Source organism: Scomber japonicus, chromosome 21, assembly GCF_027409825.1.
Source record: "Scomber japonicus isolate fScoJap1 chromosome 21, fScoJap1.pri, whole genome shotgun sequence".
Taxonomy (NCBI): Eukaryota; Metazoa; Chordata; class Actinopteri; order Scombriformes; family Scombridae; genus Scomber; species Scomber japonicus.
In genome coordinates, this window is record NC_070598.1 from 19215099 (window position 1) to 19242741 (window position 27643).

Here is a 27643-nt window from a genome sequence, read left to right on the forward strand (position 1 = left end):
GGTGCCAGCCCATTTATATTTTTCTTTTTCTTCTTTTTTATAGGAAACCCAGAGACCAAGATCTCCAGGAAGCACATCATCAGTAACACATCCTCTAACCCTGAACCCAGGAAAGAGAGCCTTCCAATGGGAACCGCCGTTAATGAAAGCGGCCTCCTCCTGGAGGTAAGAACCCGAGTCTCTCTAATTAGGGAAAGAGACGTTGATATGATGGTGTACATCAGTTGAAAACCTGAAATTTGACATAGCATTTACACTTCATTAAATCAGGTAAAGAGGTCTGTTAGGTCGTACCCTTTCCCGCCTCCCACGCGTCACTGTTAACGAATACTCGTAGGCGTTCATACACGCCATTAAATTTGTGTCTGAGTGAGTGTGAATTGGGAGAAGGGGGGCGGGGGCGGGCTTTTTTTTGTATCTGTGTGTATATGCGTGTGTGTGCCCTTCGCCCTTTGCCCTGACCTCATTCGCAGAGCTGTGGTGTTGCGTGACATAAGGGTGAGATGGGAGTGTCAGAGCTGATGAAGGAGGTGGGGACTCACACACGCTGGCGGCTTGAGCAGCCAGTCAAGTGTGTGTGTGTGTGTGTGTGTGTGTGTGTGTGTGTGTGTGTGTGTGTGTGTGTGTGTGTGTATGTGTGTGTATGAATGCATCTCTGTCTGAATGCATGTGGTCATGTGTTAAAGTGAGCAGAAGAGAGTGAGAAGAACACACCAAGACTGTCAACAGCAATCAGAGCAAACACGAGATTTGTTTTTTGTCAGCTGACCTCCGACCTCCGAAGAGGGGCCATGAATCAGATTGTAACTACACATTAATTATAAGTGCATATAATCACTTACCTACTCAAAACAAGTGCATGATATCAGGGCATCTAGTTGTACTTGGCAGTGACCAATAACACATACACGCACATATTTGCATATTTTGAATAGATTTTACATAAAACCTCGTTTGATTTCCTAAACAGGCAAATGTTTCCTTTGAAGGCAGACCAGACAGTTACAGCAGCAAGCTACATGGGGATTGTCAGACCATCAGATCATTGTTACAAACCCAACATCCTAATGGCTATCTGTCAAACAACAAATTATGACACTGATCGCAGCCCAACAACTGCGAGAGCGCACACACACACACACACACACACACACACACACAGAGCCTAGCCGATCCAGTGACGCTGCTGTTAAAGTGTTAGGTCGTCTCAGTGGGATGGTAAATAAAAGGCTAGATTGACCGTAGTGATGTGCTGCCTCTCGTTGCGTGACTCAATCTGCACCGGGGGGAGGGGGGGGGGGGGGGCTCACAGCAAACTGTGCATTAGTTGTTATGGTGATGGGATCCCAAGAGAGGGGAGACGACTCTGTGTGTGTTTGGTGGGATTGCGTGTCTTAGTATGTGTGAGTTATGGTATTTGTGCTTATATGATATGTGTGTTTGACAGGTACATTTACAGCTCTGAGTCATTATTAATTTTCTGTGTGTGTGTGTGTGTGTGTATGTGTGTGTGTGTGCGTGTGTGTATCATCTAGTGTGTTTCTTTATGTGTGACTAATGAAACCAATAACTCTGAAAGTTGAAACTCACTGCGGCTGCAACATTTTCCAAAACATCTCTCAGTATGTCAGAATTCCCGTATTATTCCAGTATGTGTGTGTGTGTGTGTGTGTGTGTGTGTGGGTGTTTCTGGTGGCAGAAGGTCTCTGTGTTTGTCATGACCTCATCATCACTGCTTTCATCCTGCTGTGACAGTAAGGCACCAGGAAAACCAAAGAAACCCTGTCGAAACAATGAGAAGAGGCTGCCCCACCGCCGCCATCTCACCACCTCCTCTCTCCCCTCCCTTTTGCCTCTAAATCCAGTGAAAATATATTTTATTTTGGGCTCTGCGTGCAAAGCGCCTCTAAAGTCAAAGCTTTTATTCTCCCAGGGGCGGTTATGGGAGCCGGGGGCGTCGTAGTTGCAGATATGTGGCGGAGCGGGCCAGCAGCAGGTGCCTGTTTCCATTACCTAAAGGCTTTAGTATGTGAGCAACTGAGGGAAATGTGAATGGAGAAAACATGCAAAAACAGCATGCAGCAAAGTGCAGCAGGATCAATACAGTCTTTCTTTCTTTCTTACTTTCTTTCGTTCTTTTTCTTTCTTTCTTTCTTTCTTTTTTCTTTTTCTTTCTTTCTTTCTGTTTTCCTTTCTCTCTGTTATATCATTACAGTTGTATAGGTTTTAAGAAAAAAATTCTGTGAATTAATGTATACGTCTTATTCCAACATGTTCCCGTAATGAAAACAATATATTTGCCAGGCAACCCATTTTGCAAAGCCAATTACCGTAGAGAAATAAGCCCACAAAATACACTGTTTTCCTCTGCACACGCCCTTTCAGGTCACAAGTCCGACGTCTGTTTGTTCCAGGAGAGTAAAAATGTCAAAAGCGAAGAAAAATGAGTGAAGAAAATGGGTTGCAGAAATTTATCGTGGCATTTCAATGACTTGGAAGAGGAATAGAGGAAGGTGAACCGGCTAAATAAACCTAAATGAACCCAACATGTAAATTTTGGCCTTTTTACAGCCTTATAGGCAACATCCCACTCCTGTATATTCAGGACAAAAGCTGAATATGCTTGGGGAAAACATGCTCTGTGACTGGATGTAAATGTTTAGTACAGTATATGAATGAATTACATGCTACGATGTTTTGATTGGACGAGCTACAACGCCTTAACACCTCACATTCTTTCAAACAGATCCCAGATAGTTAAATTCTTGGTCTAAAAACCAGACGTTTTGGACAAACTCCACTGTTTTCATAAATATATTAGATTTGGCTCTTATTCTGTTACCAGATGTTTTGCAGCCTCAAGTGACCAATAGCATGCTTTCATCAGCAGTGAAGCTATATTGATTGCATGTCACCTTATCTCAGTTACAGAAGCTTCAGAGTGGTCCAGAAGTTGTGTTAGTTTCAGTGTGACAGGCTCACCGTCCAATTCTCGCTCAGGAAGTGCTGAGTCAGGTTCAGAATCAGCAAGTGGCCGTATGTATTACGTATCATTTACTTCTGAGTTGCCAGAGAAAGCTGTGTGTGTCCTTAATGCCGTGATCGTGCGACAGTTAGAGTTGTCAAGCAACATCTGCCTCTGCATCGAGATTTTTCTGTGTCAGTGTGACTCAGAGTGAGTATGTGAATGAGTGAATGTAGAGGCCACGGGGAGATATACCACGTAAACACACACACACATGCACAGGCAGGGGAAGACCTGCGTAGTCTCGCAGTAAAGGAGAGGTGACAGACTCTGGCAGCAGCAGTCACGCAAATCCAGTCGCCTTTCAGTTGTCACACTATCACAGCTGTGTGTGCAAATGCGCAAACACACACACACACACACACACACACACACATGCTTCAACATATCCTTCCTGTACTTTTTTCTCCCTCCTCTGCTTTTTTCTCCCACACTCATGCTTCCCTCTCCAGCTGTGCGTTCCTCTTCATTTGACTGCTGTATATTTATTTAAAAAATTTCGTTTTAATCAACACTCTGTCTGTGTAAGTGGTGTTAGCCAAACACATTATTTCCCCTCGTGTGCATGGGTGTGTGTAAAGAGGGAAAGTGGGAACGAGACTGTTTGTGTCTGGGGTTTATCTGCTTTTAATCCATGTGTTTGGTATCACAAATCAAAGTATGTTCCCAATCAAACAGACTTAACTATCAAAGTTTTAGACTTATGAAGTCCATAGCTCAGTCATTACATCTCTTTGGGTGTGTACAGTATGTCATCTTCAAATTAACTGCTTAAAAAATACTGTTGATCTGAATTCTACCAGATTAAGAAAAAAAAAGTATTTCATAAGCAATATTTTGCATTAGAAATCAGCAAGTTTTATTTGGCCCGCTCAACTCCATAACCATCTGTCTTTCATTCCTTGTATTATTATATCTTTTGTTCCATTTTTACTGTTATTTGCTGTTTCGAAGAATTATGGAAAGAATGATATAAATTGAACATTTTGCTATAAAAAAGTCTGGCTAGAGTCTAATTCTGGCTGCCTTTTGTCTCTGGCTTAAAACATAATTGTACAATAATGACTGTTGCCACAGTAAGGTAGCAAATAAAACCATTTGACTCTTGAACTGTGTCACTGCTGGGTGCATACAATGTATGACTAATGGCTTCTAAATTTAGCTTTGCAAAGATGGCACAGATAAAATGTTTGTTTGCCAATAATGTGTGTTACACTTGAGTATATTTGCTGCATGAGTTGTTCTGAGTCATTATTATTTATTTTCTGTCTGTGTATGTGTGTGTGTGTGTGTGTAGTCTCTCACAGGATTTGCCTTGGTGGTGAGCAATGATGGGATGGTCTTCTATGCCTCCTCAACCATTGTGGACTATCTGGGATTTCATCAGGTGGGTTGAACCTTTCTGTTATAGTTCAGCTGTACAATAACTGCAACATATAATAAATACAGCATCAGCAGATATGTTGGAAAGGATTTTGTTTTATAGAAGAGCATCAGTGTTTAATGACTGACAGAATCGTAGTCAGTGTCAGCTTTCAAACCGCATTATGTTCTTGGAAAAAGAAAGTAGGTTGTTAGCTGAAACAATGATAATATTAATCAGGTTCTGGTTGGGTTTTTTTCATGAATATGTAATATGTAACTTTTTCTTGGCTGTGACCAGTAACTACGTGGTTTCCAACTATCAGAGACATTGTTGATATAAAATGTAAATTATTGAGCTTTACAGGTGCTGGTTGGCAGATTTTGTTACATTTGGACATAGGCAGTCTAGCTCTGTTTCTTTGTTTCCAACCTCAATGCTAAACTAAGCTGTCTCCAGCTACTGTATTAATTTAGCATAAAAACATCAGATTGATATCAATATTCTCATCTAACTATCCACTTATTTAAAAGTCTCTCATCTCCACTTCAACAAGTGTCAGAGAAGGATCTGATGTCTGCTTTAACTCTGCTAGTTAATCATTCCCCTTTTACACCCCTTTATGTTCTTTTCCATCAATTCCTTTCATTTCATCCCTCGGCTAAGGAGCCAGAGTATAAAGTCTCTCTGCTGCCTGATGACTCTATCTAGAGGGCAGAGTGAACCGACTAACTCATGGCTAAGAGGCCACAGAAAGGTGAAGACCTCTGTTTCACCCCGAGAGATACTCTGCGGGTGTCTCAATATGTGTGCAGGCACTGATAAGTCACCAACGGTTTAGCTTCCTTCCTCTCCGGCGGCCATACCCAGCCAGTCATTAATTATGGATGATATCAACACGGCCTCGCCTGTCCTGCGATGCTAAAATCATCCTTCTCCTTCAAAAACCATGAATAAAGTGCTTTTCACTGTTAAAATCCCTCCTTTGCCCTCATGTCTGCTTACACACACACACATACTTACACACTGACACTTTGGGGTAGAAATTCTTCTGCTACAGTGCTTCCTCTTGGCTTGCAAGCAGACGGGGGGCAATAATCCAGTGCCATGAAATCGACATGCAAACCACAGTGGCAAGAAAGATCTTGCCACAGAGAGTGAGTGTGTATTTGTGTGTGTGTGTGTGTGTGTGTGTGTGTGTGTGTGTGTGTGTGTGCGTGTGCGTGTGTGTGCAAGGTGGCGTAGGACCCAGAAGATACAGACAAAGGAAATTAAAACTCTAAGGTGCATAAAATATCTGTATTCTTGTGTGTTTGCAGCTCAGTCAACAATTTTAATAACGCTCTGGCTTTTGGCTGATCACATTACAGAATAGACAGATATTGTTGTTTTTATTCAAACTAGAAACAAATTAACTTTTTGAAAAAAAAAGGCACTATCAGATTTCATGCCATCGGGTAAAATGATGGACGTAAACAAAAGATGTGCACTTGATAAAATTCAAATTCACAAACTCAAACCAATTCAACAACAGGTGTTTTTTTGCATGTCAATGACATGACATGCCCAAGCCAATTTTGATGTTTTTCAGAAATGCATTGTGTTTCAATGCATAAGGCTAACTTGAAAATTCAAATAATGTAATTGTCTCTGTACTAGTCGATGCTCTCAGAACTAAGAGCCAATGTTACTGTACACGTGACTTTAAAGACATATTGTTCCTCATGCACCAACCTACAAATGAATGAGTAGTTGACAGTAAACATTCTTTCTTTGCAAGTACACCAAAAATGAAAATCTTATAAGTGCTCACAGATTCTAATGTTATATTTCAGAGACTGTCATTGCAACATTCTTTTAGTCTTTCCCACAACTCTTGCAAAGGAACTATTAGTTGTTTTTAAGTCGTACAGTTTGCCCTTAAGGCCTTGACAATTTGTCACGTAATTCTGACCCCACAATTGTAGTCAGAGGGACACTTATCCTTAATATACCACAGGAAAAAAAAGGAAAGAAAACGCTTTGCTAAGTAGCACCACAAGAAAGCCCTGGAGAAGAGCTGAAAACCTCTGCTGGCCTTTGATCCCATTTGTTACTGGGGCAGTTAGCCTTTGAAGGTCAGCGAAAATATCACTTATTCTCCATTTTTTTCCTTTTTCTTTTCCTCTCTCTGTTTTTTACGAGAAACATAAACAATAGTCACTCGATCCGTCTGTCTGCCTGACTGCCGGTAGGGAACCAAACCACAGGACGAAGCGCTTGCCGAAGACGGTGGGAACAGATTGTGTTTTCAGAGGCAGGCGATCAAAAGCCCTCGCGTGCCACCAGTGTGGAAATTATGGAGAGAGAGCAGGGAGGAGGGAGAGAGGGAAGAGGAGAAGGTTGAACATTTTAGTGAGGAATCTGTCATGGAATGACAGAAAGCAAAGCTATTGCTGGAAAAGAGAGAGAGGCATGACGAGAGTGGGCTGGAACCCGACTCACTCAGTGTGTGTGTGTGTGTGTGTGTGTGTGTGTGTGGATGGATGGGGAGGGTAAGCTGGGCTGGACTGCTGTTCGGGAGCGGTGTCACGCGATGTTTGACAAACACAGCTGCCCTCATTGGCCCTGCAGCTGCCCTTGGACTCTTACTGTAGTGGGTAAATGCTCCTGCATGTGCTGGCGTAAGTGTGCATGTATGTTTTTGTGACTTCCATTGACTTTGTGTGTACAGTATGGCCCTTGTGTGTGTGTGTGTGTGTGTGTGATGGGGGAAGTTAGCACACTCCCTGTGAATCCTGAGGCAGGCTGAGTGTATCTGAGCAGCAATGACAGGAATTCCCCCCCTCTTCAAATTGCAGCTACCAGCTGCACTGATGGCACTCAGCAGGAAAACATACCGGCCCATAGTCAATCCAATGATGGTGCTGTTAACACGCAATCTCATGTGTCTTTATAACTGTCAGGAGATGACATGATACATCTAGAAATGTCTTCTTAATTATTTATTCACTACATTTTCTCAACAAACTAACCTAAATGTACTCAATTTTCCCTACAGACTGATGTGATGCACCAGAACGTGTTTGACTACATCCACATAGATGACCGTCAGGAGTTCAGACGCCAGCTCCACTGGGCCATGTGTCCTCCACAGCACCAGGGGACGTCGGCACACCAGGATAACCAGCTTGCTGCAGGGGCTGGTGGGTATTTTAGCGGGAAGGGAGGAAACGATACTCTTGAGCAATCTGTAGATATGATGACCTTCTTTGTCATATATTTTCATTGTCTTCTTTCATTTGACTTTGGGGTCCTGCCTGTTACTTCTGAACCAATTCTAGAGTACTGTACGTCATCAACCTTCAAACAAGACAAAAGTTGATGAGAAAATGAAAGGAGATTCTTTTGTGACCACTGAAATCAGACTACAGTAATACAATCAGAATATACTCTCAGATTGCTGTTTTGAATGTCAGTTCAATTAAATGATTCAGCAAACTTGGAGTCTGTCAGTATTATGATTTGCCAACCTATGAGTTAGGTTACTTACCATATTTACAATATCTTTTGAAAACTAATATAATATTTAATTGTATTGCTTTCAACTTTCCTGAAAGAATATATTGTCTAGTCTCTTCCAAAATAACTGAGTAGACCATCTTCCACTTGTCCTGACTGAGAAGCAGGTCTGTAGGTTTGTCATTCAAACTGCTATACAAATTTTAATTAATCTTTACCTTCTTCTTTCATTTTCAGGTGAGGACTTTGTCGTAAACAGCCTGTTCCATTCTCCAGAGGCAGGAGGAATTCCCACTGACCTCTCCTGCTTTCTGAACAGATGTTTCATAGCCAGAGTCCGATGCCTCTTGGACAGCACCTCTGGATTCTTGGTGAGTGGTTTGAACCAGCTAAACTGAACAGTAACTTCGTAAAAACTTAGAATATGCAATAAAAAATGAGCACAGAGAAAGTGTTGCCCATTCGCAAGCTTATAAAATGAATATGACCCCTCATGCTGCAGTAAAACTACATTTTTAATCGTAGTGTGTACAGTTATTCATAGTTGTATTGCGAGCCATTATAAGGTAATTGGGTGCCTGGACAGAGCAGTCTGGTTCATCCCTCATGGCTGTGACTAGAGTGGTTTGGAAAACAGCAGTGGAAAGCTAGAGGCCTGATGAGAGAGCAACAAGACTAAGGGTTTGGACCGTTTCATCAGGGTCAGTAGAGTTCACTGTCACCAAGTCCACTCTGGTTGCACTGACGCTGGCCACACAACAGAAATTCTAGATGGCAATTTCCTGACATGTACTGGAAGCACTTATAGCCAAATAGTGAGCGAATGTTAGTAAGATGAAGTTCCTCATCAGTCAACATAATTGCAGCAAAGACACAAAGATTGTAATGTTATGTATGATCCTCTTTCAGAAGGCCGGAGGAACTTCGTTTCCCATTAAAAGATTAAGATTAATTGCTTTAATGCGTTGTAGCTGCTAGTGTTTTAGCCACCATATCTTTGGTCCGGACTGAAAGATCTCAGCAACTAATAACATTCCTGTTATCTACAGCTGTACTTTGTGTTTAGTGCTAATTAGCAAATTTTAGCATTTAGCTAACAACAGTGCCAGAACAAAGCTTTGAGGAGCTGCCAGCATGGCTATAGACTCTTGTTTAAATACTAATGTGTGTGATGTGGTCATCATGTGTATAGTACAGTATAGTTATTTTCATTAACATTACAAATGTATCTTTGGTACAGTATGTATCAAGAAATGAAGGGTTTTACTTTTAAATGTTACCTAGAATCAAACTGAAGACCAGTTTAAAGATTATCACACAAAAGAACAAGTAGATATTAATCATCACCTAGGAGAGGACACAGGTCAGACTTTTAAAGACCATTGGATACTCTGATGTTCAAATCAGTAAATTTGTCTTCTCTTCTGTCCCAGACCATGCAGTTCCAGGGTCGCTTGAAGTTCCTCCACGGGCAGAAAAAGAAGTCAGGCTCTGGGGCTTTGCTGCCTCCCCAGCTGGCTCTGTTCTGCATAGCTGTACCCCTCCTACTGCCCTCCATTAGTGAGATGAAAATGAAGAACATGTTAATGCGGGGAAAGAACAAGGCCAGCGGAGGCGGTGTTATCTCTGCACTAGAGCATGGGTAAGAGGGAGTGAAACCTCAAACCATCCATCTTAACTAAAGTTGGAGGGATACTGTATCTTCACACTATGTTCATGTGTAAATCCACTGATTATCTTAATGGGGGTGCTATAATTAAAGGTCATGCCTTTTAACACAAACTTGATGTCTTGGACGCCACTGGTCAATTTGACGAAACGTGAGACTTGATGCATTTTGGCACCGTGTTATGGCCTCTGGAAACCTACACCAATGTGCCTGATGGTGGAGCTAGTAGTAAAGGTCAAAATTTCAAAACTTGAAATGCCACAGCCGCTGCATCATCCGTCCAGATCTGTTGAAGCTTGGAGTTATGATGCACATTGTCACTGGTCAGCCCTCGTAATTCATAAGGGATGACATATTCACTTTGCTATTGGATGTACAGTATGTGTAAAAACACTCTTGCTGACTGCCTTGACTAAAATCCAGAAGGCAAGAGTACAGGAAACTCATTCAAAACAGCATTAAAGTGCTGAAAAGTTACATCACCATCAATCCTCATCTGTTATTTATTGATTTTTCGAGGTTATTGTAGAGATACTTCCTTATTACCAAGCAACAGCTTCATGAGAACACAAGTGTTTACCCCGAGACCCAGTTACCAACACAAACATGAGCCTTTTTCGCACCCAGCAGCCTCTGATACCAAACCAACTGCGTGCTGGACGCCTTACCTGTGGCCAATTAGGAGCAAATACATGCCTCGGCTTGGATAAGGCCCTCTGAGCTTCATGCATCATTAATAACTTTGTGAGACTGAGAGGCCAAGAGCTGAGCTTTAGTCAGTACAAGCAGAGCCCGACCACCCTCTCTCTGCTATTCATCCTTGATCAACATTATCCAGGGCAACGAGGATGATGTTAGTTTCTTTAAAAAAATACCAATTACTCACTAGCTCTCTGCAGTTTGACTGGTCGGATTGGAAACCATGAAGTTTGTTAAGAATTAAGGTTCAAACTTCATGGGAAAACTGCTTTATACCTAATTGGTAGAAAAAGTACTACAGGTTGAGGTACATCTTTTGATATACTGCCATAGGCAATACTTGACAATAGTATGTAATGCTGTTGATAGATACAAAGTTGCTACCATCAATTTTATTGTTTAGTTTCTCTACCTGTGCAGCTTTTGCCACCTTGATGCTGATTTTATTGAGCACAGACAAAGTTATAAAACATACAGTAATTTAAACATACTTACTTCCAGAGCTCTGATTCTACCTCATTGCCTCAGCTGCTGTTATTATTTTTTCAAATCATTATAAAACGTAACAATTCAGTCGAGAAAGCATAGAGACGCAAAGTGCGAATATGTGTTAAATATGCCACTAAAACCAAAAGTTTAATATGAAATGGCCTTTTTTTCATAATAGGGACATTATGCCATTAGAGCAAAAATGCATTTGTAAATAATTAACAGGGAAAGCTGGATTACCTCAGCAAAAGGTTCAGTCACATTGCAGAAAAATATGGTTGTGCAGTTTTCAAAATGTTCTTCAGACAGCAGTTCTTTTTCTAAAATGCAGACGCCAAGGACAGCGTTCTCATTAATAACAAAGTTAATTAAACACTTGGAATGTCCCACATTTTTTGGCATAAAGAAGCCAATTGATTAACTGTTTATAAAAATTGATTCATTTCATTGTTCACAGTATTTTGTGTGTAACAAAGGGTTTACATTATGTTTATCCCTATATTATTAATGACATCCACCTTAATCAACATAATTCAATGATTTAGCATTGACTGGCCACAGTACAACAAATTCGATGGTAAATGAATCATCCCAAATGAAGAGATCATAAAGTGTCAGTCACTCAAAATAACCAAAGTCTGAAACACATTTGCCTTAAGCTACTGCAGTGATTTCAGAATACATGGAGATCTACAAGACTGCATTGTTCTACATTGTTCTATAAACTTGAAATGCTGGCTGTCATTGATCTCTGCATTGTGGATGTTGACTCTGTTCTCAATTTACGGATGAGATGAATCCCGGAAAAGATGAGTCACCTCTGGAATGATTCTCTGGTGAACTAAAATGAACCAAACCTAGATATTTGTGCTTTGAGTCATTCATCAATCAGTAGAAACAACATTGAGTTTGTTGATGTTCCATGGATATCTGGGTGGACCAGTGATATTTTAGGAGACCACCTCTTCTTTCTTTGACTGTCATCTTGTTTTTTAATTAATGATCTCATTCTTATTTTTCTATAATCCCATTCTCCTCCCTACCCCTTTCCCACTTTTCATGCCCTCCCTCTCCCTCACAGTGAGCGTGGGGAGCACCTCCGGAGGCACTCCCTGAGTGGAGGAATGGGTGATGTTGCAGACCCTCTCCTCCTCTCCTGCCCCATCTCTGGCGGTACACAACGAGGTCACCACACTCCCTGGACCCCTCTCTCCAAAGACAACCTCAAGTACCGCCCTGATGGTTACTACAACCAGGAAGAGCCCCTCAACTACTGCAAGTCCTCCATGGATCCCCATAAAGGTCTCAGCCCTGGCCTAGGTGGTGGCTGGCCCATGAGGCCAAGCTCAGGCCCCCTCAGAACAGGCCAGGGTGTTGGCTACATCCCCTCTAACCGCCTCAGCAAGGCTGGGCAATATGGGAAACCATACCGCCTTTCCCCCAGCTGCCACAACGGCAGAAATGGTGAGGTGTTTGTCTCTAAGCTCTACGGGAGCCTCCAGATTCCATCAGATCCAGATGCTTACTGCGTGGACCTGGTGAAGAGCGAGAACGGCTACGGTGAATGCTACGACGGTCATCTGATGTCCGAGATGCCATCCATCAAGGTGGAGCATGACTCAGACTCAGAGAACGGCTGTGATGCCTACGGGCGACCCTGGGGTTGCCGTGACCCAGATGCCATGGACCGTCGCTATGGTAATGGGGTATACGACCAGAGCACTGGCGTCCAGCTCAAATCAGAGCCCGAATATTATGATCCGCAGTACTCGCCCTGCCAGCGGGGGAAAGCAGGCATCAGCCCACCGTACAACAACGGCAACTATCAGAACTATGCAGTCAACAATGGTGGACATAACGGCGGACGTATGTTAAAGTGTGACAAAGACTTGGGCAATAACACCAACAACAGCCACTTCAGTCCTCAGAGACTCTCTCACTCAGACTCTCTATGCAGCAACCAATCTGTCAACCTCATGGACACACACGTCTACCCACAAGAGCCTCACAAGGCCTATATGCACCAGGACTACAACAAGCACGGCACCTATGAGTTCAAAGGTCATGGCCTGATCCATTCAATCAAGCGGGAGCCCATGGACTCCCCACCCTGGTCTGAGACCGGTCATGACATGAGTCAGTCAATGATGGTTGGTCCAAGGAACGTTATGCCGTGTGTGATGAGTACAGGGCCCCACAAATCCAGTCCTTACATCTATATGCCGTAAGAGTGAATTTGGTGCATTACCCACACCATAGATTATCACCTGACCCCCAACATAGATACACACATACACAACAATCAGTGTGCATTATAGTACTTTGTATTATTATCGTTTTCATAAACATGCACCAGCATTACGATAGGACAGTCTTCATAATGAGGATTCCCAAGATGTCAACATTTAAAGTACTTCTTCAATTTGACGAAGAGGTCACAAACGAGGCTCAGGTTCTAGTATTAGTGTTGTGACAATCAAAAATAATACTTTGATGATTTTGTTTGTAAGGAATACATTTTGTAGTTGGTTCCAAGCACTTTTGGATTTAGTGACAATGAGACAAATTATGTCTAGGAACACAGTTTTGTTTTGTTGTATGTGTTGTGCACACCTGGCTTTAGTGGGAGGAACAAAGATTTTGCTGTAAAAAAAAAAAAAAGAAAAAAAAGAGAGAGTGAGAGAGAGAGAGTCCACAGGAGATAACTTAACCTACCACCTGGACTTATTCAAGGGAGACCATTGGTTATAAAAACAGGCTTAGTTGGAATCAGTGATAACAATTTAAACAATAATCTGTCTTGAAGATTTAAAGGACCTGACTAGTGGTATTGCATGTTTTAGCGCTTTAACTACCTTTTTCATTACTGCCTCCATCAATCTGTGAATAGAAGCTACTGGTTTCTATTAACGCATTTTAGCATTATGTTAAATCAGCTTGTAGAGACTCGAAACTTACTTGTAATCCATTGCTGTAAAAAATGTTAATAACTGTCAGAAGATACTAAATTTGCAACCAGTCTGATTGGCAAACATTCAAGGACATTCTGATATGTAACACTGAGCAGCTGCTCAAAAGCATTTTTAACGCCAATTCGAATTATAATTTTCACAACGTCCATATTTGCTTGGCGTTTATGCTCTGAATTTGATTTTCCAACAGACAACTTATCAATGCTTTTTAGTAGACTATCTTTAGGTGCCAGAGCGTCCTTGAACACATCACAAACAACTGTTCTGTAAATGATTCCATTGCAAAATCCTCTGAAAAACTCGACAGTAATATTATGTATATGCAATTTGTAGTTAATAGATCAAAAACATGTAAAACTATTGGTATGGCCAAAGGTGTTTTGTAACATATTCACCACATTTGTTTATTCAACTGTCGGGTCAAGAAACAGCCTAGTTAAGTATAAGGATGAAAATTTAAAAGCAAGTCAGAATTAACATTTAACAGAATTGAATTGGTGTGAAAAGGTGAGAACAACACCACTCAAGTCACAGTAGAATCACCCTTTAGATTGCAGGAGCTAAGATAAACTCAGAGAGCCGTTCTTCACGGAGTTAAATAAGTAGATCCGTTATCAGTTAAAGGTTTGTTTGGACAAGACAGAAGTGTTAGATTGAGTTGAAGGAAAATAAGGCACTCTCTTGTTAATGAGGTTCGATTTTAATTACAATGCGCACAATAATTTAATCACCTTGAGTCATGTTGAAAGTACAAATAATATTAATTTATGTCATTTTATGTCAAAGCTAATGTTGTACAGTTTGCATTAGTGTTCATGGCAAGATCCACATTTCAGCTCCATGCAGCCGGTCTCACTGCAGAAATGACACATTTGCTTGGAAATTAATATACGCTTTTCATGTTGTCCTTTCAGTCGGAAAACATCAGACATCGTCTTCACAATCAGTATTTTTGCACAAATGAAAGCACCAAATTGATTCAATGTCGGAGTCTCAGTTCTGTGAAGCTACTGTAGTACAGTAGCTTCTAAATTGCACTACTGGGAGTAGTTCAGTTGAAGTTCAGCCTACCCAGACAGGTCATTTGAGTTGACACGCACAACTGTACATTGGTGTCACTGTTTTGATTTTTTTCTTTTCCTCTTTGTTGTGTGTTCATTTCAATACATGTTTGATAATTCGTATTTATTGTAAGAAGCAAAAGTGTATAATTTAAAAACTACAGTTTTGAAGGCTTTTGTTTCACTAAGGTAAATAAATATGGCTTTTTTTTCTCTTGCTTTCTTTTTTGATAATTGTTTAAAAAAAAGACTTGTCAAACTTGTCTCATGGAGGAGGTAGCTGCAAGGTAGCAAACACATGTACATATGCAGTGTCTTCCAATGTTTCTACGTGTTTTTGCAAATGGGACTTAACTATTAAAAGACTTTTCTTTATATGGAAAATCTGTGTTGTGTCTCTTGCCATTAGACAGATAAGAAACAAGGCAGCAAATTACTGCCAGCATCAACATCCATCACTAATGAACCACAACAGATTACAGGTATTTCCAGACAGGTGATTAGTTACTTAGAATATGAACATCGAACAGCTGCAATATCTATCAATCATTTAAAATGTACAATAAATGAGTAAAAGTAAATAGCAGCATGTAATGTATTACTTTGTGAAAGCAGCCTGAACAAAGCAGATGTTTTATTTTTCTAAAATAAGCTTAGTATAATGTCAAAGGACTTTGTCAAAGCAGTAAATATATTAGATACACCAAGTCACTAAATGAATGTTCCATCGTCATTCTACTGACACAGTGGTTTCCATAATGAAAAGTGGCTAAATTCAGTTGTTCAGTTAACGCTCCTGTCTCTTTAGCAGCCTCTGAATTTTTCACATCTACCAAATGCGGTCTCATCCTTCAGATTTGTGTCTCTATTAATAATAAATACTCAGCAGAACAGGATACAGTGTATCTCTAGCCACATTGCCTGTATGATTAATGTGCTGTAAAGCTGGCATGACAGCTCCTTCACACGATCTATGAAACTTAACACCGTCTCTCACCACTGTCTGGGACAAGAGCTGGAGCTAGGGGAATGTTGGCGTCCGCAGAGAGGTAGTTGGTTGAGAAAAGAGGCAGGGGACAGGCAGAGAAGGAGATGTTACCTAAAAGCTGTGGTTGAATCCTGGTCTTCGGGATCCCCCGTAGAGCTGGATTTCGATCCTGCTAGGCAGTTAATTGTATTCACTTGGCACATCAGGTTTTTTAATAGTCCCTGAACATCCACTGGTAAAATGACAGGTCCTTTTTATCTAGTGTTCCTAGGGCAATTTCAAGATGACAGTTTGGATATATAAAAGTTGCATTGTGACAGGGAGAATGAGGGCTCGTACTGCTAGAAGTACAGTTATGGACTCAAGTGAGAGATCAAAGTAGAAATCTATCACTTTTACTCTTGCTCACAAACTTAAGAATAAAACCTTTTTATCAAACTTCTTTTGACTTGAGTGTAAGAGAGCTCCAGAGGTGTTTTTGAGAGTAGACTCTAGATGACAGCACATCCGTTTTCTGTCTGCTTGTACAAAACATCACTGGTCATGATGAATAATACATAAGCTGAACCAGTATCATTAAGAATAGACTAGTTTTAGCCTTGTGTATTATTTGCATTTGATTGAGCATATAATCAAATGCACTTTTTATTTTGTTATCTCTATATATAATATCTATATTTAACAAACAAAAAGAATACATCTAGCATTGGTTTTTATTTTACATTCACTTTCTAAGCATCTGAAGTATATGAATTTTGTTTCCATTTAAGTCCCCATCATATTATTTCATCCCTATTTATATATTTATATTCATACATTATATACATATATACATTATAAATCAATTACATTGGTGTAATTTTCACATGTTAATTACTCCTAGAGATTTGAAGATTAAACAATTAAATTAACGTATGCATATGTTTTTGCAGACCACTGAGGACACATGAAGATTTTTTTAAGTGTGCACAACATACAACAAATGTAAAGTTAAGTCATATTCTTTCATATGATCAATTATGTGAGAGTTGCTATTAAAAGAGAGGAGTAGAAGTAATTCACTCAAATATGAGTTATTGCTCTTTTCACTCCTACAAGATAAGTCCAGGTCTGTGATCAGTACATACTCAACCCACCCTTACTGTGGTGGTTATAGTGGTCAAGTCAGCTAATGCAGTGTTTCAAACAGCGGGCAAATAAAGATTACAACACACAGACATGCAAACTATGAATTAGAGACATATTTGAATTTACAGCATAGAATAGCTGTTCATACAGGTCATATGACACCCTGGGACAGAAAGTAATTGTGTGCAGCTGCAGATAAAGACAATGACATGCATATGTTACTGGCACAGGAGGAAATTATGGTATTATTCACTGAAGTAAATGTGTAGTCAAGTTTGGCTCCCTCATCTATTGTTTACAGCCATATATAGTAGCTGGAACTATGACCTCTACCAGGACATCAGAGCTCAGCACAAGTAAAATATCCTTGAAATGAGAAATAACTTTATACCTATAAGACCATTACCATTAATATTTAGTGGATGATTTCTCACTTGTATGCTCCGGTTTAAGGGAACAATCCCATCCCACTCTACAGCGATCCTAATGCCTCCGTCTAATCTCTATTGCAGTTTCTCTATCTAATTTATTTGGTGGTATTACTTTTTGAAAAGATTGGCATGTTTGATTAACTTTATTATTATATTCTTTAACACATAAAATAATAATAATTCAATGCCTAAATATAATAATAAATTATAGACTGACCTCTTTAGCTAAATAGTTTAGTTTATCCAATGAAGTGTTGAAATTTTAGTTTTTAAAAACGGTGTTATTATGTAATCAAATGTAATAAAAACACAATAATAACAGCCTCACTCAATGTGTTCACAGTGTATCAACATATCATTGTTAAATGAACTGTGATTATTACTGTAAACAAAACTATGACTATGGTTACATGATTGATGTCTTTAAAGCTGGTGTTTCTCCATTTACATCTACAGCACACTTCCCATAGACCATGAGTATTTAACTGAAATAAATTCAATGGCCATATGCGCGTCACGATTGAGGTTTTGTAAACGCAAACAGACTTTGACAGTTGTACAGATGAAGCTGTCTCTTCCTCTTTCCTTAAAACAAGTACAAGTTGAAATCTTACTTCCTCCTCCAGTTACAGTCCTGAAAGGGAAACACTACATTCAATTTTTTTCCCCTCCCTTCACAAGGAATTTCCAAGGGTTTCTTTCTTCTTGCATGCAGAGTTTGCATACAATACTGCAGGGCTAGTTGCGCCACGGCAGGGTTAACTTCCATAAAATTAATGAGATTCATTCTTTGGCAGTTGGTAAGGAGTAGGAAAATACAGTACAGGAGGACCAGTAAAAGCTAAATTATATACATAACTCATCCTGATTGATAATAGTCCATGAACACTGACTGTGTTATAGAGTTTCATACTGTAGCTCGGGCTGAAAGCATTATTTAAAAGAACATAGACTTTCTCTGAAGGAACCTTCATTTATTTGTAACTGCATGAGTACTTTTCGTTTTACTAACCAGACAACAACAAACCACTAAGTGTACAGAGAGGAGAACAAAGGAGTGAGTGTTTTTTTGCAGCTTTACAGGAATCAAGCTCTATAGCATGAATTACATATGCAATCATGTCTCACTTAGACACACACACACGCACTGTTCTCTTCGTAAGTGAGGAACAACTATCTCATGTGAAACAGTGTGTAGTATCTCTCTTTTCGCCAGAGGAGTAGTTTGCTTTTGTCTCACTGCAGTTTCATGATTGATGATGTGACAATGAGAGGAGGGGGATGAATGAGGTTGACTTTAAATGTTTAATATTCGTCAGGATGCACGCAAGCTCCCATCACGCCATCTGTATGACACTTGTCCTGTGCGGGCAGGGTTAAGGGTGCGAATGACAAAGAGCGAGAAAGGTAGAGTGAGACCAAAACTAGAGGTGAGAAAAGAGAAGTAAGCTCAGAAAAAAGGGGTGAAAACAATGAAAAGAGAACATCCAATCAAGATAGAGGAGTGATCGCTTAGGGCAACTGTAGTGTAAGCAAAGTGTTTGATGCTTGTTGACAGCTGTATCTGTGAAGGCCAGAGTGTGTGTGTATGTGTGTGCGTGTGTGTGTGTGTGTCTGTGTGTGTGTAGACCAAGACCTATAATCCTATACCATGCAAGGTTGCGTGACCGTTCATACCCCACTCTTTGCTGCTCCGCACACCATTTGCCCTAATTGGTCACACCCACTCTCTGTGTCTCTCACACACACACACACACACGCTAATACACATTCACATAGGCAGATGCACCAATGCATACATAGACACAACAATGTCCGCATCTCCTCTCCCCATATCCCCCAATGACAATGAGGTGAATCCTTGAGGGTATGTCACAGACACGCATGTGCATATGCGGGCACATTATTATGCACATATACACACACCCTACTAAGCATATGGAAGACAGTCACGCAATCCCCCCCGCCCAGCCCACAACCTTGCAACGTCTTACTTCCTGACAACAATTAGCTCATAAACACTAAACTGAACTCCTTGCATTGTTCCGCACCTTCTTCAGGTGACCTGTTTCTGGTCTGATGAACCCCCACAGCTCTGCAAGATAACCGTCCAATGTTCAAAATGAGTTCATCTGACTTGATTTAAAAAGTGGATATTATTTAATAATCATATTAATTGGCCACTTTATTAGATACACCTTCCTAGTATCGGGTTGGACCCCTTTTGCTTAAAACTACCTCAGTTCTTCTTCACATAGATTCCACAAGGTGCAGGAAACGTTCCTCTCAGATTTTGGTCCATATTGACATGACGGAATCAAACAGTTGCTGCGGATTTGTCGACCGCACGTCCAAAATACGACTCTCTCGTTCCACCACATCCCAAAGGTGCTCTACTGGATTGAAACCTGGCGACTGTTGAAGCCATTTGAGTACAATGAACTCATTGTCATGTTCAAGAAACCCAGTTTGAGATCATTTGAGCTTTGTGACATGGGGTGTTATACTGGAGGTAGAGCAGACTGTGCTCATAAAGGGGTAGAAATGGTCAGCAGCAATACTCTGGTAGGCTGTGGCGTTTTAATGATGTTCAATTGGTATTAAGGGGCCCAAAGTGTGCTGAGACCATTACACCACCAGCTGTCATGGTCTTATTTTTGTGGACACTTGATGTTTTGTTCCTCTCATGGTTCACTCTTGGTTGGTCTTTTTGGTTTTACATGTTTATATTTAGGTTGTATACGTGTTTTCTGGGTTTTTGAATTTCACTTTCCCTTCTGTGTTCCCACACTCCTCCCCAACCTTTTGTTCTCGCCACACCTGCCTTGCATCAGCTTTGTTAACCCTGCCTTGCCCCTATTATTTTTCCCCAGCCTTCACACCTGCCCTGCATCTTTATCATTAACCCTGCCCAGTCAATCACTCCCAGCCTAAACTTGTGTCTGGTCACCTGTTCCCCATTCCCTAATTTGTTCTGTTCATATTTAAGGCTTGGTTTTCTGTTTACTCATAGTTGGATCTTTTGTTGAAATGTGTCTAGTTTGTTCAGTCTTTGCCAGTTCTTGTCTAGTTTCGCCAGTACTTGTCTAGTTTTTGTGTGTTTCTCGTCAGTCCAAGAATAAAGTACCCTTTTCCTGCAGCCCTGCTCTCAGTCTCTAGCATTTGGGTCTTTGGCTCCGCTCCCTTACATGACACCAGCCTTAGCTGTTCATGCAAGGCAGGATTGATCCACGCTTTCATGTTGTTTACGCCAACTTCTGACCCTATCATCTGAATGTTACGGCACAAATCGAGACTCATGAGACCAGGCAATGTTTTTCCAGTCTTTTAATGTCCAGTTTTGGTGAGTCTTTGAACTGTAGCCTCAGTTACCAGGAGCAGCACTCAGTATGGTCTTCTGCTATCAGCTCGAACCAGTCAGGCCATTATCTATTGGCCTTTGCCATCCATAAGGCATTTTTACCCAGACAACTACGTACCTAAATGCATTGAGTTGCTGCCATCTGTCTGGCTGCTTACATATTTACATTAACGAGCAGTTGAACAGGTGTACCCAATAAAGTGGCTGCTGGGTATACAGAGAAACAGATATTGATACAACAGTTATTTCATACAAGCAAACTTTCAGTTTTTCTGTTGATTTGGTCAAGTTTGAATTTGCTGACTCCTAGGAGTGGCTGAAGCTATCCATTTACAATTCATCTTTAGCTTTAGCATCATTTCCCACAAAAACTTCAGCTCGCTACTTGTATTATTTACCCATTACTTTTTACTAGTTCAACCATTGATCCAGGAGTTTTAGCCAATTATTTCAACCATTTATTTTCATTTGGGTATAGTACTCTAATAAAAACATGATAAAAGGAGGGATTGGAAAAGGGAAATGCATGTATAGGTATTTTCATTCCTAAGACATTACAAATAAATTCCTAAATGTGTTGGTATTTGGTCGGATGCAGTGTTGAAATGGTTTATGCATGTGCCCGGGGGCAACTGGCCAGCTAGTCAGTTGAAAGGTTACTGAGTGCAACCTGGTGATTCATAAACTAGATATGCAGGCTGCTGCTGACCATGAGTCATACACACACACAAACACAAACACACACACAAGGCAAGCTCTTGCACTCTCACAGATAGTGCAAAAATGTCTTGCCATTATTTGAACTCTAACAGTGTCTCAAATGTTATTACACAAGCACATGCGTCCCCACTCACATACATGCAAGTTATTATTATGATGCACTGCCATAATCAATCCCATGGGGCAAGGCCAGCAAACATGCCCAGAACCTACTGGACTAAAGTGAATGCTCTAATAATTTCCATGTGAGATTAGGGGGCAAGTACAGTGAGATTAAGGAGCTATTGCCAGAACAGTTTTTGGTTGCGTTCATGCTCCAGTTGACTGATTAATCTATGAGGGTTAAAAGAGGACAGATGCTAAATCTGTCTCGTCTGCTGGTGAATGCCTCGACCTACTGGTTACAACTGCACACTGCAGCTGAGGAAGAGTTAAGTCTTGTATGCATCACATCGCATGGCATGAACGTTCAGGCTGAAATTTACACAGAAAAATGGAAGCAACTCCCCTACCCCTAACCCTAACTCTAACCCTATAGAGCAGTGTTTTTGTAACTCCCTCCATTCTCTTGGGAAGGAAGAAGAAAAAGAAAAAGCTGAGTGTTTCACAAGATCTGGCTACATGTTGAATCACTGTTTGATTGATGATAACGTCATCTGTAATAGTGACCACCTGAACTGAAATGTGTTCAAAATGAAATGAAATAATTAATCTGGATGGAAAATAAAGTCCTGCTGTGTAATCACATGGCTGATCAAAAGCTAGTTTAAGTCATCAATGTTTATTAGTGTCACACTGCAACCAAATACATGATATTTAATAGGGAAGTTTTCCACTTACACAGCAAAGGAATGCTTTTAGTTTTCTATTACATTGTATTGATTAATGAACCAGAGCAATGAGTTACAAATGTACAAAAACAAAAAATAATTTATTCCAAACTCTGGCTGTAAAAATGCTTACTCGTGAGAAGTATTTGTATGCAGATGAGATATTTGTTGAGACAAACTGTGATGAGCAACAACAGGAAAATAATCAGTGCACAAGCTATTAATCCTATTTAAAGGTCTCCATGGACAGACAGACGTTACTGTTTTTGTGTGGGATCATACCTCTTGGAAAAATGTTTAATCAAACCATTCTGAATCAACATGTTGAATTTTCTACCACATTTTGAGTTATAGATGCCATGTTTTGTTTTGAACTACATGAAATTACAGAATCTCTTTGGATCAGCAAGTGTTGAATTCAGCTGATCTGCCAGCATAATGAACACAATACTTGACTGCTAAATTTCCCAATTCTTTAGACTAATGTGTGGACATGCCTACATTCATACTGGTCACAAACAATACATGACTTAGTGTAGATGTTTAAATGTTGAAAGTGAGTGTAAACATGAGACGAAGATACAAAGCTATAAGCAATCGCCTGGGCAATGTGAGGGGGAAGTGGGTGTGTGGAGCCAGTAACTCCCTATAAGTCATGATCTGACTATTTCTTTTTTTGGAGTAAAAAAGTGTTTCCCTTCCTGATGAGGTCACAGTACCAACTCCAGACTGGATAAAATACTTTGCCCTTTGTTCCTGTGGTTGTTAAAATTGTGGAAGAAATTTGTGTGATCTCTGATCTACAGCAGATATTTTGCCCTTCATGGCAAATGGACAAATGGAAAAAATCTGCTTTGGCAAGCATTTAATCAATGGCTTTAATTCAAACTGACTGCAAATACAACAGCGGCTTTGTAAGTAAGAAAATGACTGTACTTTGTGCTAAAATGATTCAGGTTACATGAGAAAGTAATTACCAGTAAAGCGCCAGGAAGACTGAGATTTAACAAAATACTAACTTTATTATTTCTACAATCATCCAGAGTCCATCGTTTGCAGTTAAATTTGTGGTTTTGAAATATGGAACGTCTTTTACATCATAATACTGAAGCTTTAATCAAAGTGAGAAATTCTTCCACACTCAAATTACTAGAATATCATTCTATCTTTGGTCTCTTTGGAGTCTGTGTTGGTTTGTAATGGGTTATGACTTGAATCAAGACAAAGCAGTTGGTGATCAGGAAGAACAATCCGGCCAGCCAGATCAGCAGGAAGGTGTTGTTGCCTTCAAACTCCAGGAAGTAGGCTGGGCCCAACCAAACAGCCTGATAGTGAAGAGAAAAGAGAAATATTTTTGCATAGTGAGATCCATTTTAGTTATTTCATTCAAAATAAAAACTATAGTATATTATATATAGTTATATATAACTCAAAATGTGAGTTACCTGTCCAGCAAACCAGAGGAGCAGCAGACCCACTCCCTGTTTGAGTGACAGAGTCAGGTGAGGGATGACCAGAGGGAGTAAACACAGGTACCACAGGAAGTACTGGGAAAGGACAATAAGCAGCATTGTTAAAGGCCATGAAAAGAGTGTGAGCTACGTCTATAATATAATACTATCATACACTCTTTCTACAGCTCATGGATGGAGGAATTTAGCTGACAATAACTGCAAGACAATGCAATTCATATTTTATATCATTGACTTTTTATAAATATAGACGACGCATCTTTACTTCATGCAGCTATGCAAAAATATCTCCTTTTCGGGAGCTCCCTATCTTGCTTGTGTGATGTCATTTGGAGCCAAAGTCTGCATACATGAGTCAGGCAGAGGACTTGGAGAAACATTAGCGTGATAAGACTGACCTAAAATGACAGAAAAATCTATTTGACACGTGTTTTGTATTTTAGTTTGGTTCATGTCCCATCTGCTAACATGGAGGGGGCAGGACTTATGACCTAGTCTGCAGCCAGCCATCAGGATGCAATGAAGATGCTTTGGCTTCACTTTTGGGGGAGCTGTCATGATGTCCTTCTTTATATACAGTCAATGGTTTAAATACCTGTGAGGTGCAGACTTTGTTGAAAGAGACAAAGATGGCGGTGTGCAGGAAACAGCAGAAGGCCAGGTCGCGGTGAAAAGCCCACGATGCCACCAACAGCAGAATGAGCTGTGGCAGGAAAGCTGCCAGGCCAAGCCACTGGCTCCACCTGCTGTCTGTGCCAAGAAAAGACAAGATAAAAGAGTTAAGCCAAACCTAGAAGGCTGCATCACGTCCTGTAGGTTTACACTCACTATTAACACAGAGAAGCAAGGAAACATGAAATTATATAATTCATTGTTTCAGTTCAAAGTTGCTCTAAAAGACAACTCTAAATTTCCACCTGCATTAATTATCAAACTGGCTCATTTTACTGGTCTTTGCTCTGTGTATGTGCTGTGAGGTCAGCCAGCATTGCTAGATTGTCAAAATACCTGTAGTGAGATAGAGCATATAGAAGTAGGGGGAGAAGTTGTGTCTGATGTCCCTTCTGGTTAGATGATACAAGTAGGTCTCATGAAGGAACTCCCAGCCGTACCTAATGACACAGGAGAGGAGTCACATTTCCATTCAAAGTTAATAAGTTAGTGTATTTGTTCAGATAAAGGAGGATGTGGCCAAATTTAAATGTTCCTTATTCCATCTGAGCAACTCATACTAACCGTAATAAACACTATTTGCAATTCTTCATTGATGGGTCTGTCTTAAAACAATACTTAGTTGCCTAAATTAACATGAAAAACAGGTTTTGCTCACTGCAATCACACTGACCATTAGAAGATCCCTCCTAAATCCATTCACACTGTAAAATCTACTTCTGTATAAAAATGTATTTAAGTTTATTTGAAGCTAATGTGAAGCTCCAGCTGTCCAAATATGTCAAATCATGTTGATTAAAGTCTTTTTAGAGCCAAATTCAAAGGCTACCTTTTGAATCAGATAAACTTTATTAGCTTCAGATAAACTTCTAAATATGTTTTTCGGATGGATGTATTTTATCCCCCATCAAAAACCTGTTTCAATGCTAATATGGGCACTTGACTGTTATTATGAGACAGACTTGAAAAAACTTGTGAACCTATCCTGAAATGCTTGCAATACTGAGTCAACTCTAAATCTCAGGCAATGGAAACCTACAACTGAGTGTGCTTGTGTGTCATTTCCTTGTTAATCTCACATGTAATAGAAGAATGCTGTGAGGATGCAGAAAACTCCTCCGGACACACTTGCGAAGAGGAACAGCTCTCGGTTGAGGAAACTTCCACAGAACCTAATGACCTTCCTCCATCTCCGCTCCTCTTTGTCTTGCCCTGCTCTGGTCTCTGGTGTTCGCAGAGTCAGAACAATGGGCAGGGCATATGTAATAGGGTAGATCTTCATATGGACTGAAAGGCCATAGAGCATAGCTGCCCACAACAGACGCCGACCTGTGGGAAAAAAGGTTCAAATATTATAATGCATATATTCACCAGTTTGTAGACACACACACACACACACACACACACACACACACACACTTACCTTCCATACAGAGTAATGTTCCCAGTACCAGAGCTGCCAGGATGGACTCAGCATTCCCTCGGCTGGATACTCCCATGGGCAGTGGGTTGAGGAGCCAGAGAGAAGAAACCTGACGTGCAGTCTGAACATAAATCCACAAAAAAAAACACAATTTAATCTGAACTTTGCACTTCTAAAAAGTCTCTAACCTCCCTGACTGCTGTTTTATTTATTTACAACATATAATGCTATCTATTCAAAAGTGAATAGATACAAACCTCAGACCGTAGACCTCGCAGGCAGAGGATTCTGTAGATGAGCAGTCCTGACAGCACATCACATACAATGAAGACGATCTTGCCAAACACCATGCTGAGATAGATGTTGGGGGTGAGCAGCCAGGCTAGAAGAGGGGTGTAGCGGTAGGTTGATCTGTTGTATGGGGACTCACCCTGTGCACATTGAAATGATCAATGTAATAAATGTATTTTGCTTTGTTGCTTCACCTGGATGTTTAAGTTTCACTGTGAACAATGATAACATGATATATGTGCAGAGTTTGACACTAGAAGGCTGTTTTCACATTCATCTGCAGAAAGTGGAGTTTCTCTGTGGTCAATTGAACTCTGACTTTAAGCAAGTACATATGAGAAGAATTTGTGACATCACTTCTACTTTGGAACCATTCACGGTCCAATATGCACAAGTGTGATTTGGAAACTTGAAGCCTCCAGTGCCCCAACACTGACAATGGACATTACAGTGAAGAAAGACAAATTTGGGGGCAAATATCTGCATTTTCATAATATTTCCAAATATCAAAAAAGGAGGATATATACTTTAGTTAGTTGTTTCTGTGGAAAAATCATTGCAGACCCAAATTTTTATTCAAAGTAGAGTTTGTATGTCTTTACTCATATCCAGAAGGAAACTTTAGTGTATCAAAAGAGTCAGAATGTCTCTGTCATATGTTGTTATGGATGTATTAACATATTGGTGACTGGCATTATAGGTGGGTGGGGGGCACATTTTTAATTGCTTGACACAATGTTGTTGTTGATACATTGTTATGCGAAATGCTTTATGTGAAAAATATCCTCGAGATGTTAAATGACTGTGGAGGAGTAGAAAGTACAATATTAACCCACTAGAGAAGTATAAAGCAGCAAAATATGGGAAATGATGATCATAAGTGTGGCAAATGTACTGTCTTTGCACCTGTAGTTGTTTCCATTGTTAGGAGACATATTAAGGGACCTAAAAGCTGTGTCTGGCTGCTATTACCTTCGTAATGAATCTTGCAGCATCCGTGAACACATGGTAGTCAATATCAGTGAATTTCACCACCATGGTCTTGTCTTGGTAATCTCCATAAGCGACCAAAGCCAGCCGGATAGCAAAGGAAGCCGTGAAGAGGACATGTCTCTCTGTGAGCTTGGATATTAGCCTCTCCATCGAAACTGAGCAGGAAAACCAGACTACCAGACTACACAGAGCTAAGCTATGTTAGCCAAACTGATAATATTACTGTCATGTTTAGAGGAAACCTGAATATCCAGATTTCAAACATGACAACAAGGAAGTTACCTGGAAGTACATTGGCTGGTACTCGATTGGAGGAGCCACAGCGACGATTCTATCGCGAGATTTAACCCTAACCCTAATTTTGATGTAGCCATAATTCTAACCTCGCGAGAGTGCCTGATATATTTTTCTACCAACCGCATACCGAGAACCGCCTTTCTCTACCTTTTATTGGCTAGTACTCGTGCCTTAAACCTGAGGCGTGAAAATGACAGCCAATCAGAGGTAGAGTGGGGCGGATCTTCACGGAATGCGGGTGGGAAGCATGGTGGGAAG

General features: G+C 40.4%; 2 protein-coding genes across 2 annotated transcripts in view; one reads left to right on the top strand and one right to left on the bottom strand.

The window, feature by feature from the left end:
• ahrra (aryl-hydrocarbon receptor repressor a) overlaps positions 1–13308 on the top strand; it is a 64304-nt gene extending 50996 nt beyond the window's left edge. The window contains exons 3-8 of the mRNA XM_053342051.1: positions 44–165; positions 4323–4412; positions 7429–7573; positions 8127–8260; positions 9323–9531; positions 11828–13308. Coding sequence (XP_053198026.1) covers positions 44–165; positions 4323–4412; positions 7429–7573; positions 8127–8260; positions 9323–9531; positions 11828–12974 — 1847 coding nt within the window. The 3' untranslated portion in view covers positions 12975–13308. The remainder of the gene's footprint in view (positions 1–43; positions 166–4322; positions 4413–7428; positions 7574–8126; positions 8261–9322; positions 9532–11827) is intronic.
• Positions 13309–22991: 9683 nt separating this feature from the next.
• On the bottom strand, positions 22992–27360 carry pigm (phosphatidylinositol glycan anchor biosynthesis, class M). Its single transcript, XM_053342061.1, has 8 exons — positions 27068–27360; positions 26062–26235; positions 25805–25925; positions 25461–25710; positions 24718–24821; positions 24305–24459; positions 23683–23784; positions 22992–23562 (listed from the first exon to the last, which is right to left on the bottom strand). The coding sequence occupies exons 1-8, from the start codon at positions 27236–27238 to the stop codon at positions 23395–23397; spliced, it is 1245 nt and encodes a 414-aa protein (XP_053198036.1). The 5' UTR covers positions 27239–27360; the 3' UTR covers positions 22992–23394.
• Positions 27361–27643: the final 283 nt, after the last annotated feature.

What these genes read in the sequence shown, in the direction of transcription:
- pigm (XM_053342061.1), bottom strand. Translation starts at nt 27,238, where the DNA reads ATGGAGAGGCTAATATCCAAGCTCACAGAGAGACATGTCCTCTTCACG. An exon ending in CTGCAAGATTCATTACGAAG is followed by an intron (nt 26,236 to 27,067) that starts GTAATAGCAGCC and finishes CAATGTGCACAG; the next exon opens with GGTGAGTCCCCATACAACAG. An exon ending in ACAGCATTCTTCTATTACAT is followed by an intron (nt 24,822 to 25,460) that starts GTGAGATTAACA and finishes CTGTGTCATTAG; the next exon opens with GTACGGCTGGGAGTTCCTTC.